The sequence below is a fragment of the Mobula hypostoma genome, chromosome 23 (genome assembly GCF_963921235.1).
Source record: "Mobula hypostoma chromosome 23, sMobHyp1.1, whole genome shotgun sequence".
In the NCBI taxonomy this organism is placed as follows: domain Eukaryota; kingdom Metazoa; phylum Chordata; class Chondrichthyes; order Myliobatiformes; family Myliobatidae; genus Mobula; species Mobula hypostoma.
Window position 1 is genome coordinate 8,240,884 of NC_086119.1, and position 19,483 is coordinate 8,260,366.

General features: G+C 45.1%; 1 protein-coding gene across 1 annotated transcript in view; it reads right to left on the reverse strand.

The window, feature by feature from the left end:
* The window catches only part of LOC134336990 (inactive serine/threonine-protein kinase TEX14-like), an 89,703-nt gene that overhangs the window by 12,030 nt on the left and 58,190 nt on the right, over positions 1–19,483 (reverse strand). The window contains exons 11-14 of the mRNA XM_063031732.1: positions 13,466–13,644; positions 9,642–9,793; positions 5,135–5,325; positions 3,189–3,384 (exon numbers count right to left, since the gene is read on the reverse strand). Of these exons, the coding sequence (XP_062887802.1) occupies positions 3,189–3,384; positions 5,135–5,325; positions 9,642–9,793; positions 13,466–13,644 (718 nt within the window). The remainder of the gene's footprint in view (positions 1–3,188; positions 3,385–5,134; positions 5,326–9,641; positions 9,794–13,465; positions 13,645–19,483) is intronic.

Sequence of the window (19,483 nt, forward strand, 5' to 3'; positions counted from 1 at the left end):
TAAGACTCTATGACCACACAAACTGCATTGGTACAAAACATCAGCTGGCCAATACAATTTCAAAGGCATGTAGGCATAACCAGCAATGCCAAAGCCCCAGGTTAACAAATTAAAACCCACTGGATTTACCTCTACAAGACCAACATCCAATACAATTGGAAAAGTATGCATCTCTGACAAATATTTCACTCTCTGTTTGTAATAAACCCTCTGGTATTAGATCTCAATTTACTTTTCAATACTATATAGTAGAACAACCACCTCCTTCTAATTTTGCTATTTTAATGTATTTAAAGTAATATGATTTATCTTATGTTTAATATTTTATAAGTTTTAGTTAGGTCCCTCTAACATTAATAAAGATAAATACAGAAGTTACTTCTTAAGTGAAAGCAGGAAAAAAATTTAAACAGACTTCATTCAAAGGATGTTTTTATTTAAATTCATTTATATGATGTGGATATGATGGGCAATGCCAGTACTTATTGACTATTCCTAAATACTTGTAAACTAAGGAGTCAAACACATTGGATTAATAAAAGACACACCAGATAAAGATGCCAGTTTTTTTCTCTGGAAGATATTGGTGAATCAGATGACATTTTATGACAATGTCATAGCTGGATATCCACCATTATTGGAACCACCATTTTACTCCAGTTATTTTATTACTTGAGTTTAATTTCACTCATCCTATGGTAGGATTTGAACTCATGTCAATGTATCAATGGTCTAATCATACTAATGTAATTTTTAGGTAACAGCACAATTAGACTTGATCTCAACAGAGTAGAAAAGGTAAAATATCACACAGATGAGTTTTACTGGAGCTGAGAATGAATAAGAAAGAGAGGATCACAGTAATGTCAGAACAACAAATAAAGCCTGTAAGGAGAAGTTGAATAAGAAACACTGTCATAGGTATGTATGTATGTCTGTCTCTCTCTCTCTCTATATATATATATATATATATATATGTGTTATTGTGAATAGCTAAGTGAGTAGAAGATGAAATTATCTCTAAAAGTTATAAAGTTAAAGATGAAACACTCTTTTCAACATTTTAACCAAGATTAGTGTATTATTTTTGTTTTGTACAATTTTAGAGTGAAAAAAAGGAAAGGAGCACCATGCAAATGTTTGGGCACCCCAAGAGATTTGAGCTCTCAGATAACTTTTACCAAGGTCTCAGACCTTAATTAGCTTGTTAGGGCTATGGCTTGTTCACAGTCATCATTAGGAAAGGCCAGGTGATGCAAATTTCAAAGCTTTATAAATACTCTGACTCCTCAAACCTTGTCCCAACAATCAGCAGCCATGTGCTCCTCTAAGCAGCTGCCTAGCACTCTGAAAATTAAAATCAATTATGCCCATGAAGCAAGAGAAGGCTATAAGAAGATAGCAAAGTGTTTCAGGTAGCCATTTCCTCAGTTCGTAATGTAATTAAGAAATGGCAGTTAACAGGAACAGTGGAGATCAAGTTGAGGTCTGGAAGACCAAGAAAACTTTCCGAGAGAACTGCTCATAGGATTACTAGAAAGGCAAATCAAAACCCCCGTTTGACTGCAAAAGACCTTCAGGAAGATTTAGCAGATCCTGGAGTGGTGGTGCATTGTTCTACTGTGCAGCGACACTTGCACAAATACGACCTTCATGGAAGAGTCACCAGAAGAAAACCTTTCCTGTGTCCTCACCACAAAATTCAGCGTCAGAAGTTTGCAAAGGAACATCTAAGCAAGCCTGATGCATTTTGGAAACAAGTCCTGTGGACTGATTAAGTTAAGATAGAACTTTTTGGCCACAATGAGCAAAGGTATGTTTGGAAAAAAAGGGTGCAGAATTTCATGAAAAGAACACCTCTCCATATTATAAGAGTGTACTGAATTGTTTGGTACAGTGAATGAAAATAGTGACATGTCCAGATGTTATGAATAAAGTATACTTTGGAAAGGCAAATCTGTAGGTGTATTGACAATATGACCTAAAAATTATGCAATTCCTAGGCACTCTAATTTAGATAAGGTTTAAATAGAGAATGCCTTCAGTAATTTTATATCAACTCAATATTCCTACACTACAATAATTTTGTTTCCTAAGCCATGTTTTGGGGGGAACCATACTTTACACCATTGTATATGTAACAAATTTGTATATAATTATAGCTACTGCTATGATTCCAATTTTACCAAGTTAACTCTTCTGAAATTTTGCAATCTTTTCTAATTAGACAGCAAAACTGGCATTGCAAAGTAAATTCATTATCAAAGTATGCATACGTCACCATATACAACCTTGAGATTCTTTTTTTTGCAGGCATTCACAGAAGAACAGAATACAATAGAATCAATGAAAAACTACAACCAACCAACTTGCAAAAGAAGACAAAATGTGCAAATTTTTAAAAAGTAAATACATAGTACAGAGAACATGAGTTGTAGAGTCCTTGGAAGTGAGTCCATAGGTTGTGGAATCAGTACAGAGTTGAATTGAGTGAAATTATCCACACTGATTCAGGAGCCTGATGATTGAAGGATAATAACTGTTCCTCAACCTGGTGGTTTGGGATCTACAGCTCTTGTCCCTCCTTCCCAATGGCAGGAGTGAGCAGACAGCATAGCCTGAATGGTGGGGGGGGGGTCCTTGACGATGGATGCTGTTTTCCTGTGGTAGAAGTGCTCAATGATGGGTGGGCTTTGACTGTGATGTACTGAGCTGGGTCTATCACATTTTGTAGGCTTTTCCATTCTTACATTTTCAAAAAAAAATCCAAGTAATTGATAAACATTGATTTTGCTTTTAAATTGTGCAAATAGGCAAACACCAGTTAACTAAAATAAAATAAATAAGTAAAATAAATTTTGCATCAGTAATGAGTATGAACACTTTTATGTGACTGTAAGCTATTTATTGAGATAGACTATCAGAATATTTTTAAAAAGAGAAACCAGATGTTGATTTACACCATGGGAACAGGTAGACAAGATGTAACAGTAAGCTAACCCCAGTTTTGTATAGAAATGTCATCCTAGGTTATGTAGTCATGACTAAGAACTCAGTGGTATTTCAGTAAAGAAAGGGAGAATATTGGAGAAGAGACACAAAGGGAAAAGGGGAACAAAGTTAGAATGATGAAAAATTCCTAACTATTAACTTTGAGAGATGAACAAAGGACACTGAAAATGTCATACCATCATTGTCACTTGTAAGTTGAGCTTGTTCTAAACACTCTGGCTGTTTTCCTTTACCAGCATTCTCCTTTTGCAGTTGTTCTTGTTCTCTCCTGTGGTCTACACCATTTGTCTCAAACATGTTGACATGATCATGTAAATACAGATCAGATTGATCTTTCTCAGAGGTATGTTTTTTTTTATTGCTAATTAGATCCTGTGATAAACGAGAGTAGACTGATATTAACAAAATTACATTTTAACTGTGAATTTCCTGACCTATCAATTTGATACATAAACACAAAATAACCTGCATCAGTGGAAACGATGAGTTGACGTTTCGGGCCGGAACCCTTCGTCAGGACTGAACAAAGAAGGAGGGGGAAGGATTTGAAGAATGCTTGTAGATTCAGTTGAAAGACCAGTGATTTGAAAGACAAAGGGGTGGGGGAGGGGAAGCAGGGACGTCATAGGCAGGAAAACAATGGGTAGTAGAAGAAGGAGAAGACTGTCCACCGACACTTCTCTCCCCTTTCTCGATGATACCTCGACTATACCTCTTCCCACCCCGCCACATGCAAAAGTGCCATTCCCTATTCCCAGGTCCTCTGTCTCTGCCGCACCTGCTCCCAGGATGAGGCTTTCTGTTCCAGGACATCTCAAATGTCCTCTTTCTTTAAGGATCGTGGTTTCCCTTCTACCATCATCAATGATGCCCTCACCCGCATCTCCTCCATTTCCCACACTTCGGCCCTCCCGCCATCCTCCCACCACCACAACAGGGACAGAGTTCCCCTTGTCCTCACCTACCACCCCACCAGCCTCCAGATCCAGTACATTATCCTCCGCAACTTCCGCCACCTTCAACAGGACCCCACCACTAAGCACATCTTTCCCTCTCCACCCCTCTCCGCTTTCCGCAGGGATCGGTCCCTCCACGACTCCCTTATCCACACGTCCATCCCCACTGATCTCCCACCCAGCACTTATCCCTACACCTCATCTCTTGCCACCATTCAGGGCCCCAAACAGTCCTTCCAGGTGAGGCAACACTTCACCTGTGAGTCTGTTGGGGTCATCTATTGCATCCAGTGCTCCCGGTGCGGCCTCCTCTACATCGGTGAAACCCGACGCAGATTGGGGGACCGCTTCATCGAGCACCTCCACTCCGTCTGCCACAACAGACAGGATCTCCCAGTAGCCACCCACTTCAACTCTGCTTCCCATTCCCATTCAGATATGTCCATACATGGCCTCCTCTACTGCCATGATGAGGCTAAACTCAGGATGGAGGAGCAACACCTCATATACCGTCTAGGTAGTCTCCAGCCCCTTGGTATGAACATAGAATTCTCCAACTTCCAGTAATTCCCTCCCCCTCCCTTCCTCTATCCCTATTTCACTCTGCCCCCTCCTCCAGCTGCCTATCACGTCCCTCATGGTTCCGCCTCCTTCTTCTACTACCCATTGTTTTCCTGCCTATGACGTCCCTGCTTCCCCTCCCCCACCCCTTTGTCTTTCAAATTACTGGTCTTTCAACTGAACCTACAAGCATTCCTTCTTTATTCAGTCCTGACGAAGTGTTCCGGCCCGAAACGTTGACTCATCATTTCCACTGATGCTGCCCGACCCGCTGAGTTCCTCCAGCGTGCTGTGAGTGTTAATTTGATACATACCTACTACCCGCATTTATCCTATCTTCCATCACCTGGCCCACTGCCTCTTATGCATAGGCGACTCAGTGATTCCTCTTCCACAACTTTCTCAGGTAATATCCTCAGATACTCACCACTCTTTAGATGAAAAGATTCCCCTCAGAGTCCCTCTAACTTCCTTACCCTTTATCCTAAATCTATGTCCTCTAATTTTACATACCACTGATATGGGGAAAAGTTTCCTTCAATCTACCCTATATTTTGAAATATTCAACGGGAATATGTTTTGCCCTACATATCTAAGTCATTCACCTTGAAGTCATTCCGGAGGATAAACCGGATATCTTGGAGGTTCATTGTCCGATTCCGAGGCTTTACTTGAATTCCCATTCGCACTATGTCATAGTATGGCTTTGGAACTTGGTCGTCTACAGTCAAACACCGGCCAGCTGCTAATAACTCCTTTACTGCAAATCCATCCAGGTCTTCCCATGGAACTGCATCTGCATGTAAAGTTAAAGCATGAATGCATTATCAGAAACTCAGTTAATACATATGACCATAAGACATGGGATCAGAATTAGGCCATTTGGCCCATCGTCTGCTCTGCCTTTCCATCATAGCTGATTTATTATTATGCCTTTCAACTCCACTCTCCTGCTTTCTCCCCGTAACCTTTGACACCCTTACTAATCAAGAACCTATCAACTTCTGCTTTAAATATACCTAATGACTTGGTCTCCACAACTGTCTATGGCAAAGAATTCCACAGATTAACCACCCTCTGGCTAAAAAATTTCCTCCCATCCCTGTTCAAAAGGAATGTCCTTCTATTCTGAGACTGCGTCCTCTAGTCCTAGACTCCCTCACTATAGGAAATATGCTCTCCACGTCCACTCAATCTAGGCCTTTCAATACTGGAGATGGAATTAATGAGATTCTCCTTCATTCTTATAAACTCCAGCGAATATAGGCCCAGGCTCCTCATACATTAATCCTTTAATTCCTGGAATTATTCTCATGAACCTCCTCTGGATCCTCTCCAATGCCAACACATATGTAGATAAGGGGCACACAACTGCTCACAGTACTCCAAACAAGCCTCACCAATGTCTTACAAAGCCTCAGCATTACATTCTTGCTTTTATATTCTAGTCCTCTCAAAATAAATGCTAACATTGCATTTGCCCTCCTTATCACCAATTTAACCTGCAAGTTAATCTTTAAGGAATTCTGCAGGAGGAGTTCCAAGTCCCTTTGCATCTCTGCTTTCTGAATTTGTTACCCGTGATGCAACTAGTCACCAAAGATCTATAGAAGTTTATCAAATTTTTAGATGACAAACCAAATCTTCATAAATTTCAAAGAAAGTAGAGGCGCTGTTGTGCTTTCTTTGTTGTGGCAGTTATGCGCTGGACCCAGAACAGAACATCTGAAACGATAACAACGAGGAATTTAAAGTTCATAGCCCTCTCTACTCCTGATCATCCGATGAGGACTGGCTCACAAACCTCTAGTTTTCTCCTCCTGAAGTCAATAATCAACTCCTTGGTCTTGCTGACATTGAGTGAGAGGTTGTTGTGGCACCACTCAGTCAAATATTCAAACTCCTCTCTATATTCTGATTAATCATCACCTTTATAGAGTCATAGAAAAGTACAGCACAGAAATAGAACCATTCAAACTCCCTATTCTATAAGAACATAAAAACTAGGAGCAGGAGTAGACCATCTGGCCCATCAAGCCTGCTCTGCCATTCAATAAGATCGTGGCTGATCTGGCCATGGACTCATCTCTACCTACCTGCCTTTCCCCCCATAACTCTTAATTCCCCTACTATGCAAAAATCTATCCAACCTTGTCTTAAATATATTTACTGGAGTAGCCTCCACTGCTTCATTGGGCAGAGAATTCTACAGATTCACCACTCTCTGGGGCAAAACAGTTCCTCTGCATCTACTCCCCTGAATCATGAAACTATGTCCCCTAGTTCCCAACGACCTGCATCTGGACCATACTCCTTACATATCCCTACCATCCATGTACCTATCACAATTTCTCATAAATGTCGAAATTGAACTTGCATGCACCACTTGCACTGCCAGCTCGTTCCATCTCTTTTAGCTCCAAGCATGGATTACTATTCTGATCTTCCAGACGACCAATTTTGTCCCTTGTAATCCTTTTGCTTTTAACTTATTTGTAGAATCCCTTAGGATTCTCCTTCAGCTTGTCTGCTAGGGCAACCTCATGCCTTCTTTTAACCTTCCTAATTTCTTTCCCAAGTGTTCTCTTGCATTTCTTATACTCCATAAGTACCTCATTTGTTCCTACCTGCTACACACCTCCAATTTTTAACCAAGTCCTCAATACCTCTTGAAAACCAAGGTTCCTTAAACATGTTACATTTACCTTTTATTCTGACAGGCACATACAAGCTTTGTACTCTTAAAATTTCACTTTTGAAGGCCTCACACTTCCCAGGTACACTTTTCCCAGAAAACAGCCTGTCCCAATCCACACTTGCCGGATCCTTACTGATACCATCAAAGTTAGCCTTTCTCCAATTTAAAATCTGAACCTGCAGGCCAGACCTATCTTTTTCCATATTTACTTTGAAATTAATGGCTTTATGATCACTAGATGCAAAGTGTTTTCCTACACAAACATCTGTCACCCGCCCTTTCTCATTTGATTCGGTAGCAAATTTAAAAATGGCTTTGGAGATATACTTAGCCTCACAGTCATAACTACAAAGCAAGAAGATCAGTGGGCTAAGCACACAGCTTTGTTTGTCACCTGTGCTGATGGAGATTGTGGAGGAGATGTTGTTGCTAATCCAAACTGACTAGGATCTGGACATGAGGAAATTGAGGATTCAGTTGCACAAGGAGATATTGAGGCCTAGGTCTTGAAGGTTTATTAATTAGTTTTGAGGGAATGATCGTATTGAAAGCTGTGCTGTAGTCAATGAAGAGCATCCTGATATAGGCATCTTCTCTGTCTGGATTTTCCAGCGTTGAGTAGAGAGTCAATGAAATAGCATCTGCTGTGGAACTACTGTTCCGGTAGATAAATCGGAATAGATCCAATGCACCCTCCCCTCCACTCATTTCTCAGGCAGAAATTAATCTTTCATCACCAACCACTCAAAACACTTCATTACAGAAGACGTAGTCCCACTGGTCACTAGTCATTGAGGCAGGATACCACGTTCTTCTTAGGCACCGGTATAATTGAAGTTTATTTGAAGCAGGTGGGTATGTCAGATTGCCGAAGTGAGAGGTTAAGGAGATCGGTGAACACTGCTAGTTGGTCAGCACAGATCTTCAGTACTTGGCCACTTAGCCCGTCTGGGCCAGATGTTTTCCGTGGAATCACCCTAATGTAGGATGCTCTCACATTAGCCTCAGAGACCGAAATCACAGGGTCATTGGCTGCTGTGGGAGGTGAAGGTGCCTCCATATTTTGACAGACAAAGCGAACATAAAAGCTATTCAACTCATCTGGGAGCAAAATCTTGTTGACACCTATGTTGCTTTGTTTCATTTTGTAGGATGTGATAGCATTCAAGCTCTGTCACAGCTTTGAGCATCCTTCTGGGGTTGAGAGTGTAAACAGCTTCAAGTTCCTCGGCATCCACATCACCGAGGACCTCACGTGGTCTGCACACACCAGCTGTGTGGTGAAAAAGGCAGAACAGCGCCTCTTTCACCTCAAGATGGTCGAGAAAGTTTGGTATGGGCCCTCAAATCGAAAGAACTTTTTACAGGGGCACAATTGAGAGCATCCTGACTGGGTACATCACTGCCTGGTATGGGAACTGTGCTTCCCTTAATCACAGGATTCTGCAGAGAGACGTAACGTAAAGATTTTTACTCCTCACGTATGTGAAGAATGTAAGAAAGTCAGTTCAATTCATTAAGTACAGTCTGAAATCGCCACTTCGTATGTGAGATGGCTTTCCAAAGATTATACCTGGACCTCTATATTTTACCTGGTCGCAGACCGAATGCCACTGATCCGGTCCTCAGCAAATTGTGGATCTCATGTTCATCCATGGGTTCTGATTGGAGAAGACTCTGAATGATTATGATTTTGTGGGGGCACACTTGTCTACAACTGTTATTATAAAATCCATGACAACTGTAGTGTATACGTTCAGGTCCTCTGATGAGTCCTTGAACACGGCCTAGTCCACTGACTTGAAGCAATCCTGTAGCTGCTCCTCTGCCTTCTGCAACCACCTCTTTGTTGTCTTTATCTCTGGAGCTTTATTCTTTATTTTCTGACAGCACAGCTAACACAGAAAATTGAATCGGCTTGCAGGGAGCTTCCCTGCACACTGTTCCAAGACTATAAAACACGCATTAGAAACTACAGGCTCAAATTTCTGTTCTTCTTGAATTCTGAGATACTGTACTAATGTGCCACCTTTGTCTATAACTTGTATATATATAGATTTTATATACATATTACATTGTATTTTCAGAAAATATAATTTAACACTGCTGATGTTGTGGTGTATCTAATATTTCAGCAATATTTGAGTAATATTGTAAATATATGTTTGATTAAGCATTATTTAAATAATTCATAATGGGTTATATGTAATAGTATCTGAATGGCATACATCATATGTGTGGGCCTTGTTTAAAGTAAAAACAAAACAAAGACACATTATTCCTGGCTCCGTGTTTTTATTTTGATTAATTTCATGTTTTGGAGCTACAGAACATAACAGATCTAACCCAGTTTTTAATGCAACAGAGAAGCATATCAGAGTATACTATCATCTCATTAGGACTGTAAACCATACCTGTAAACAGTTCCTGGACCAGAGTACAAAAACTGTAGACATCTGATTTGACTGTGGCAGTTTTGCCCCGAATTACCTCTGGTGCTAGCCAGTTGTAAAACTGTGATGGGACGGGGAACTGGGATAGATTGTTGTATAAGGCCCCATCAACACTACGGAAGTATTAGAAAAAAAAATTATTTTCATGCATTCTTGAAATGAATTTGTTTATGATGTTTTGAATTATTTTTCTCCATGTCATTAGAGAAACTTTAAACTAAGACAGCACTTTAAAATGTCAACTTTATCTTCAAATTAAAGTTTAATACATTTATTTAAAATATCCTCTTTGCTTAAGTAGTAGGAAATGTGAAGAACAAAAAGTATCAATCATAGGAACAGTGAGGTCACGTTCCGTCAAAGAAAGACAGGCCAGAAGTGTCAAAGGAAGTCAGACAATAGACAGCAGCATGGCAGCTATGTTTCAGGCCATTAACAAACCAAAGAAGCTGTAAGTAGCAAACACGAGGAAATCTGCAGATGCTAGAATTTGAAGCAACACACAGAAAAGTTGCTGGTGAATGCAGCAGGCCAGGCAGCATCTCCAGGAAGAGGTACAGTCAATGTTTCGGGCCGAGACCCTTCAACAGGACTAACTGAAAGAAGCGCTAGTAAGAGATTTGAAAGTGGGAGGGGGAGGGGAGATCCGAAATGATAGGAGAAGACAGGAGGGGGAGGGATGGAGCCAAGAGCTGGACAGGTGATTGGCAAAAGGGATATGAGAGGATCATGGGACAGGAGACCCAGGGAGAAAGAAAAGGGGGAGGGGGGGAAACGCTGAGAATGGGCAAGGGGGATAGTGAGAGGGACAGAGGGAGAAAAAGGAGGGAGAGAAAAAGAATGTGTGTATATAAATAAATAAATAACGGATGGGGTATGAGGGGGAGGTGGGGCATTAGCGGAAGTTTGAGAAGTCAATGTTCATGTCATCAGGTTGAAGGCTCACCAGACGGAATATAAGGTGTTGTTTTTCCAACCTGAGTGTGGCTTCACCTTTACAGTAGAGGAGGCCGTGGATAGACATGTCAGAATGGGAATGGGATGTGGAATTAAAATGTGTGGCCACTGGAAGATCCTGCTTTCTCTGGCGGACAGAGTGTAGGTGTTCAGCGAAATGGTCTCCCAGTCTGCGTCGGGTCTCGCCAATATATAGAAGGCCACATCGGGAGCACCGGACGCAGTATATCACCCCAGCCGACTCACAGGTGGTGTCACCTCACCTGGAAGGACTGTCTGGGGCCCTGAATGGTAGTGAGGGAGGAAGTGTAAGGGCATGTGTAGCACTTGTTCTGCTTACAAGGATAAGTGCCAGGAGGGAGATCAGTGGGGAGGGATGGAGGGGGGACGAATGGACAAGGGAGTCGTATAGGGAGCGATCCCTGCGGAAAGCGGGGGGGGTGGGAAGATGTGTTTGGTGGTGGGATCCCGTTGGAGGTGGCGGAAGTTACGGAGAATTACATGTTGGACCCGGAGACTGGTGGGGTGGTAGGTGAGGACAAGGGGAACCTTATTCCTAGTGGGGTGGCGGGAGGATGGAGTGAGAGCAGAGGTGCGTGAAATGGGGGAGATGCGTTTGAGAGCAGAGTTGATGGTGGAGGACATCTCATTTGTCCTGGAATGAAAAGCCTCATCCTGAGAGCAGATGTGGCGGAGATGGAGGAATTGCAAGAAGGGGATGGCATTTTTGCAAGAGATGGGGTGAGAAGAGGAATAGTCCAGATAGCTGTGAGAGTCAGTAGGTTTATAGTAGACATCGAGACAGAAAGATCTAGAAAGGGGAGGGAGGTGTCGGAAATGGACCAGGTAAACTTGAGGACAGGGTGAAAGTTGGAGGCAAAGTTAATGAAGTCAACGAGCTCAGCATGCGTGCAGGAAGCAGCGCCAATGCAGTCGTCAATGTAGCAAAGGAAAAATGGGGGACAGATATCAGAATAGGTTTCGAACATAGATTGTTCCACAAAGCCAACAAAAAGGCAGGCATAGCTGGGACCCATACGGGTGCCCATGGCTACACCTTTAGTTTGGAGGAGGTGGGAGGAGCCAAAGGAGAAATTATTAAGAGTGAGGACTAATTCCGCTAGACGGAGCACAGTGGTGGTAGAGGGGAACTGGTTAGGTCTGGAATCCAAAAAGAAGTGGAGAGCTTTGAGACCTTCCTGATGGGGGATGGAAGTTTATAGGGACTGGACATCCATGGTGAAAATAAAGTGGTGGGGGCCAGGGAACTTAAAATCATCGAAAAGTTTCAGAGTGTGAGAAGTGTCATGAACATAGGTAGGAAGGGATTGAACAAGGGGGGGATAAAACAGTGTCGAGGTAAGCAGAAATGAGTTCAGTGGGGCAGGAGCAAGCTGAGACAATGAGTCTACCTTGTCGGGCAGGTTTGTGGATCTTGGGTAGGAGGTAGAAACCGGAAGTACGGGGTGTAGGAACTATAAGGTTGGTAGCAGTGGATGGTAGATCCCCTGAGTAGATAAAGTCGGTGATGGTGCGGGAGACAATGGCCTGGTGCTCCTTAGTGGGGTCATGATCGAGGGGTAAATAAGAGGAGGTATCCGCGAGTTGTCACTGTGCCTCGGCAAGGTAGAGGTCAGTGTGCCAGTCTACAACAGAGCCCCCTTTATCAGCGGGTTTTATAGTAAGGTTGGGATTGGTGCAGAGGGAGTGGACAGCAGAGCGTTTGGAAGGAGTGAGGTTGGAATGGGAACAAGGTGCGGTGAAGTCGAGACGGTTGATGTCCTGTCGGCAGTTAGCAATAAAGAGATCCAGAGCAGGCAGAAGACCAGAGCAGGGTGTCCATGAAGAGGAGGAGGACTAAAGACGGGAGAAGGGGTCATTGGTGGGGGTGGGAGAGTCCTTGCCGAAGAAGTAGGTGCCAGCGGAAGAAGAGTTCAGTGTCATGGCAAACGCGGAACTCGCGTGTGGGCGAAGGGGGACAAAGGTGAGGCCAAAACAAAGCTGAAAACACAGGAACAAGAGACATCAATAGGATGGAGTTTTTTCTAAGAATAAATTTGATACTTGATAAATGAACATATGAAATGATCTATGATGGAAGCAGAGTTCCTCAAGCAGAAAGTGCTACTTGAGGAATGACATTGCAATGCAATAGTAGTATTACTAAACACAGCATCTAAAAACAGTTGGAAGTAGAGTTTCTCAAGCAGACTGTTTTCAGTGAGATCTCTGCTTGAGAAACTCTACTTCCAACTGTTTTTAGATGCTGTGTTTAGTAATACTACTATTGTATTACAATGTTATTCCTCAAGTAGCACCTAATGGCACACTGAAAGGCAAATTGGATGACTTTGTTTAATTTGTGCTATTCAATTCCATGCAAACCCATACACTGTCTGTCCATTGTAATAACTGTTGATTGCCATTCCTCATCACTATAGAGTCAGATTTCATAACTAGCTGGGTCCTAATTCAAGCAGATTCAGTTTGATTAAAGCCTCTTAAAACAGAGGTGCAATGTGCCTGCATCAAGTCATGGAATTCTGTATGTTATTTCAGGTTTTTGGAAGTGAAGGCTTAACATGGATAAGAGAAGGATCTGATTTTCTGATACAGCTGTTCAGGCTTTGGCAGGAAAGTGGACAGATATCCTTTATCTGTATAGATAGAGACATTCAAACAGTGGCTGGAGGTAGTTGTAGAAGTGCATGTGAGAATGTCACTGTGTATCAAGCTTCCATCATAGATCTAGCAGGCTAATGAATGATTATTGAGAAACACATTTTTCCTTTGGGGATAACAGATACTAGAAATCAATTCATTTGTACCTTTTGACCATGAATTCAAAGTTGCTCAGTTTGGCAATGCCAGGTAGAACAAGCTGCACAGCATGAGAGGTGACAGTTCGATGGATGTATCCCCGTGAGTGAAGATAAAGAAGAGCATCAGTAATCTGTAGGAGCATCTGCACTATCATCTCCATGCGCAAGACTGGGAACTCGGAACGCTGAAATACAATTTTGAATAAAAAAAGCTCCACATCAACAAAGTGTACAAATTTGTACAGCCAATTTACCATTAATTTGTTATTCCTCGTAACAACTTTTAAGAACAAAGCACAGATCTGGATTCTGCAATAAATATTTTTAAAAATTTTCCCTTTCTTCCCTTGATGACGTTGCCACTACTGAAGCTAATTATAGCAGCCTTAGTAGGATTAGGGATCAAATCTTCAAGCTTCTATTTTGGCTAGTTTAATACTGTACTGAATAGCAAGTTAAGCCATTAGCAAACCTATACAATTGAAACACCTTCAATTACTCCAAAAGACTGAGGTTTGGTAAAATACTGAAAGGCTTTTATTCGCTGTACATTACGACCTCCACAGTGAGTGTCTGCCCCCGGACTGAGGGGGAGGGGCAAGGCGAACACCTTTATACAGGACTCTGTGGGAGGAGCCACAGGGGCAGTCAGCAGAGGTGTGTGTCCAGACAGGTAACCGAGTTACACATATATACATGGTTTACCACATTCACCCCTCCTTTTTTTTTAAAAAGGAGTCCCGCGGGGTGAAGTGACTGACAATATTTACAAGAAGTATATTTACAGGTTAAGTCTATCAGGCGGTCGAGTCCGTCGCTGTGATCTACGTAGCACCGGCGATGGCGGTTGTGCTGGCTCCGGCCTGACTTCAGGTGCCAGCACGTTAGGCGTCGGTAATCCCTCGTGCGTGTGCGTCGCGCCCGGTATGGGAGTGTCGTGTGGTGTCTGTATAGGGTGTGGGGTGCACGGTGTCTCATAGGTACATACACTGGTGGTTACGGGGTCAATAGTCACCACGGAGTGTTCAGGGTAGGGGCCCGGAGCTCCTGCGGGCGCCAGGTCGCGGATGGAGACCGTGTCCTCCCGCCCATCAGGTAAAACCACGTAGGCATACTGGGGGCTTCGCATGAAGTAAGTGAACCCTCTCGACTATCAGGGAGTATTTATTGCTCCTCGCATGTTTCCGGAGCAGCACTAGCCCCGGGGACGTCAGCCAAGATGGTAGGGTGGTTCCAGTGGTCGATTTTCTGGGAAAAGAAAAGAGCCGCTCATGAGGGGTGGCATTGGTGGCTGTGCATAACAGGGAGCGGATGGAGTGGAGTGCCTCGGGAACGACCTCCTGCCAGCGGGAGACCGGCAGTTCCTTTGACCTGAGGGCTAAGAGTGTGGATTTCCACACTGTGCCATTCTCCTTCTCTACCTGTCCATTCCCCCGGGGATTATAGCTCGTGGTCCTACTGGTTGCAATTCCCCTAGCCAGTAGATATTGGCGCAGCTTGTCACTCATAAACGAGGATCCTCTGTCACTGTGGATATAGCATGGGTATCCGAACAGAGTGAAGAGCTTGCGCAGGGCTTTTATAACTGACGTGGTAGTGGTGTCGGGGCAGGGGATGGCGAAGGGGAACCGCGAGTACTCGTCAATTACGTTAAGAAAGTACACATTGCCGTCGGTGGAGGGAAGGGGGTCCTTAAAGTCAACACTCAGTCGCTCAAAGGGGCGGGTGGCCTTGATGAGTGGTGACTTTTTGGGTCAGTAGAAGTGCGGTTTGCACTCTCCGCAGACTTGGCAGTCCCTGGTCATCATCCTGATCTCCTCAAGGGAGTAAGGCAGGTTCCGGGCTTTCATGAAGCAGAAAAGCTGGGTGACTCCCGGGTGGCAAAGGTCTACATGTAGGGCGTATAGCCGGTCGATCTGCACGCTGGCGCATGTTCCCTGGGATAGGGCATCGGAGGGCTCGTTGAGCTTCCCAGGCCTGTACATGATGTCATAGTTGTAGGTGGAGAGTTCAATTCTCCACCTCAGAATTTTATCATTTTTGATTTTGCTCCGCTGCTGATTATTAAACATGAATGCGACTGAGCGCTGGTCAGTTAGCAGGGTGAACCTTTTGCCGGCAAGATAGTGCCTCCAGTGCCTTATAGCTTCCACTATGGCCTGGGCCTCTTTCTTTACCGCAGAGTGCCAAATTTCAGGGCCTTGAAGGGTACGGGAGAAGAACGCCACTGGTCTTCCTGCCCGGTTGAGGGTTGCAGCCAGCGCAAAGTCGGAGGCGTCACTCTCTACTTGGAAGGGAATGGCCTCATCCACCGCATGCATTGCTGCTTTGGCAATGTTCCCTTTTATGCGGTTGAAGGCTACGTGGGCCTCGGCTGAGAGGGGGAATGTGGTGGACTTGACCAGGGGGTGGGCCTTGTCTGCGTAGTTAGAGACCCATTGGGCGTAATATGAAAAGAAGCCCAGGCACCTTTTGAGGGCTCTGAGGGTATTGGGAAGAGGGAGTTCCAACAAGGGGCGCATACGGTCGGGGTCAGGGCCAATGACTCCATTCTCCACGACACACGCAAGGATAGCAAGTCGGGTGGTCCCAAATACACACTTGTCCTTGTTATAGGTGAGGTTGAAAGATTTGGCCGCTTGGAGAAAGTTTTGGAGGTTGTTGTCGTGATCCTGCTGGTCGTGACCGCAGATGGTGATGTTATCCAGATATGGGAACGTGGCCTTCAGTTGGCACTGGTCCACCATCCGGTCCATTGCCCTCTGGAAGACAGATACACCATTCGTGACACCAAAGGGGATGCGCAGGAATTGATAAAGCCTGCCATCCACCTCGAAGGCTGTGTAAGGGCGGTCCTCCTAGCGGATGGGGAGCTGATGGTAAGCGGATTTTAGGTCTATGGTCGAGTACACCTTGTAATGTGCTATCTGATTGACCATATCCACGATGCGGGGTAGAGGGTACGCGTCGAGCTGCATGAACCTATTGATGGTCTGGCTATAGTCCATGACCATCCTATTCTTCTCCCCGTTCCAAACAACCACCACCTGCGCCCTCCAAGGACTTGTGCTTGCCTCAATGACCCCCTCCCTGAGCAGCCGCTGCACCTCCGACTTAATGAAAGCTCTGTTCCCTGCGCTGTACCTCCTGCTTTTAGATGCCACAGGTTTACAGTCGGGGGTCAAGTTGGCGAACAGCGGTGGGGGAGGGATCCTGAGGGTGGAGAGGCGGCAAGTGGTGTCAGTAGTGTGGCAGTTGGCATGATGTTGGGTGGGATGCGCGGGTCGGTGTGTGTGTGTGGTCAGTAGCGGGGTACGTGACATATCTCTACAAAACAGGGGATTTATGACAGTAATTGGCAGGAGGGGCCCATCATACTTCATTGTCACACTTTTCAGGTGGCTCTGGAAGTCCAACCCCAACAGCACGGGGGCACACAGTTGAGGCAAGACCAGTAACGTAAAGTCCCGATATTCTGTGCCCTGCACCACTAGTGTCGCTACACAACCCCCCCCGGATGTCTGTTGTATGCGACCTGGAGGCCATGGTGACCCTCCAACTTACCGGCCGTATCATGAGTCCACAATGCTGCACCGTGGCCGGGTGGATAAAACTCTCCGTGCTGCCTGTGTCAAACAGGCAGCTTGTCCTGTGCCCCTCCACCAGGATGTCCATCATTGACCTTGCGAGCTGGTGGGGAGCGCTTTGGTCGAGGGTCACAGAAGCCAGGGTGGGGTCGCTGTCTTGGTCCGGCGTGGTGGGGTGCCCCGTGAGCACCCGTTGGTCGTAGGCGGTGGGAGGTGGCGCCGACCAAGATGGCTGCCCCCATGTCTCGCACGTGGTGGTGGCGTGCAGGGAAGATGGCGGCAGGCAAGATGGCGACCCCCATGTCTCGCACGTGGTGGCAGTGTGCAGGGAAGATGGCGGTCCCCATGTCTCACATGTGGTGGCAGTGTGCAGGGAAGATGGCGGCCCCCATGTCTCGCACGTGGTGGCAGTGTGCAGGGAAGATGGCGACCCCCACGTCTCGCACACGGCGCTGCTCGATCCCGCTCGCAGTTTTGACTTACAGACCTTGGCGAAGTGGCCCTTCTTTCCGCAGCTGGAGCAGGTAGCTTGTCGGGCCGGGCAGCGTTTCTGGGGGTGCTTCTCCAGTCCGCAGAAGTAGCACTTCACAGACTCACGACTGGCGGCAGCCGAGGTCGATTCGCCGGCAGGTTGCGGGGTCTGCGGCACCCACGAGGCCATCGGGGGATCGCGTGCCTGGAGAGCCTCGGAGTTATGCAGAGCGGCCTCCAACGTATCAGCCAGCTCCATCGCTGAATTTAGGGTAAGATCGGCTTTTCCCAGCAGCTGCTGGCGCACGTACACTGACCTGGTCCCCGTGACGAAGGCGTCTCTCACTAGGAGTTCTGCATGCTGTGCCGCTGTCAGCTCCTGGCAATTGCAGGCTCGCACGAGCGTCCGTAGGGCCTGGACGAACTCAGCACTCGATTCCCCGGGGTGTTGTTGCCGTGTCGCTAAACGGTGCCGAGCATAGACGCTGTTTATTGGCTGCAGGTATTGTCTTTTGAGTGCGTTCATTGCGCCGTCGTAGATTGGCTGGTCTCTGATCAGCAAATAGACCCGTGGACTGACCCTGGAGAGTAGAACTCTGCACTTCGCTACGGGGTCGGTCGCTTTAATCTCCTCTAGATACGCTTTGAAGCAGGCCAGCCGGAGTTCGAAAGCGTTTCCAGCTTCAGGTGTTTGCAGATTGAGGTCTAATTTTTCTGGTCTCAGGGCCTGTTCCATGTTTTAAAACGTACAGCGAATAAAATTGAAGCACCTTCAATTACTCCAAAAGACTGAGGTTTGGTAAAATACTGAAAGGCTTTTATTCGCTGTACAATACGACCTCCACAGTGAGTGTCTGCCCCCGGACTGAGGGGGAGGGGCAAGGCGAACACCTTTATACAGGACTCTGTGGGAGGAGCCACAGGGGCAGTCAGCAGAGGGGTGTGTCCAGACAGGTAACCGAGTTACAACATATATACATGGTTTACCACAACAATCCTAGAATATTACACAGGAATGGGGCTCTATGTGCTGCAGCAGAACACTGATAACTAAATATTATACCGGAAGGCTCACATTTTCCAATTTTAATCCTATGACTGGCTGTGAATACTGCATCAGATTCTAATTTACTGGAAAACAATGCATTAGAATATAAATAGGAGAAAGTATAGGCCACCTTGCCCCACAGCTTTATTTTGCTACTAAAATCATGGATGATCTTGTACCTCAGTGCCATTTTCCTGCTGAATCCCCATATCCCTTGCTGTGCTTAACATGTAGAAAATTATTGATCTATTTTTAACAAACCAACACTAAACAGCTCTTTAGAATTTCAGAATCAGAAACAGGTTTGTTATTACCAGCATGTGTTGTGAAATTTGTTAACATAGCAGCAGCAGCTCAATACAAAACATAATACAGAAGACGAAGAGAGTATACGTATATTGAATAGATTAAAAATTGTGCAAAATTAGTAATAATATATACTAAAAAAGTGAGGTAGTGTTCACAGGTTCAATGTCCATTTAGGAATCGGCTGGCAGAGGGGAAGAAGCTGTTCCTGAATTGCTGAGTGTGTGACTTCAGGCTTCTGTACCTCCTACCTGATGGTAACAGTGAGAAAAGGGCATGCCCTGGGTGCTGGAGGTCCTTAATAATGGACACTGCCTTTCTGAGACACTGCTCCCTGAAGATGTCCTGGGTACTTTGTAGGCTAGTACCCAAGATGGAGCCAACTAAATTTACAACCCTCTGCAGCTTCTTTCAGTCCTGTGCAGTAGCCCCCCCCCCAATACCAGACAGTGATGCAGCCTGTCAGAATGCTCTCCACAGTACATCCATAGAAGCTTTTGAGTGTATTTGTTGACATACCAAATCTCTTCAAACTCCTAACGAAGTATAGATGCTGCCTTGCCTTCTTTATAACTGCATCGATATGTTGGGACCAGGTTAGATCCTCAGAGA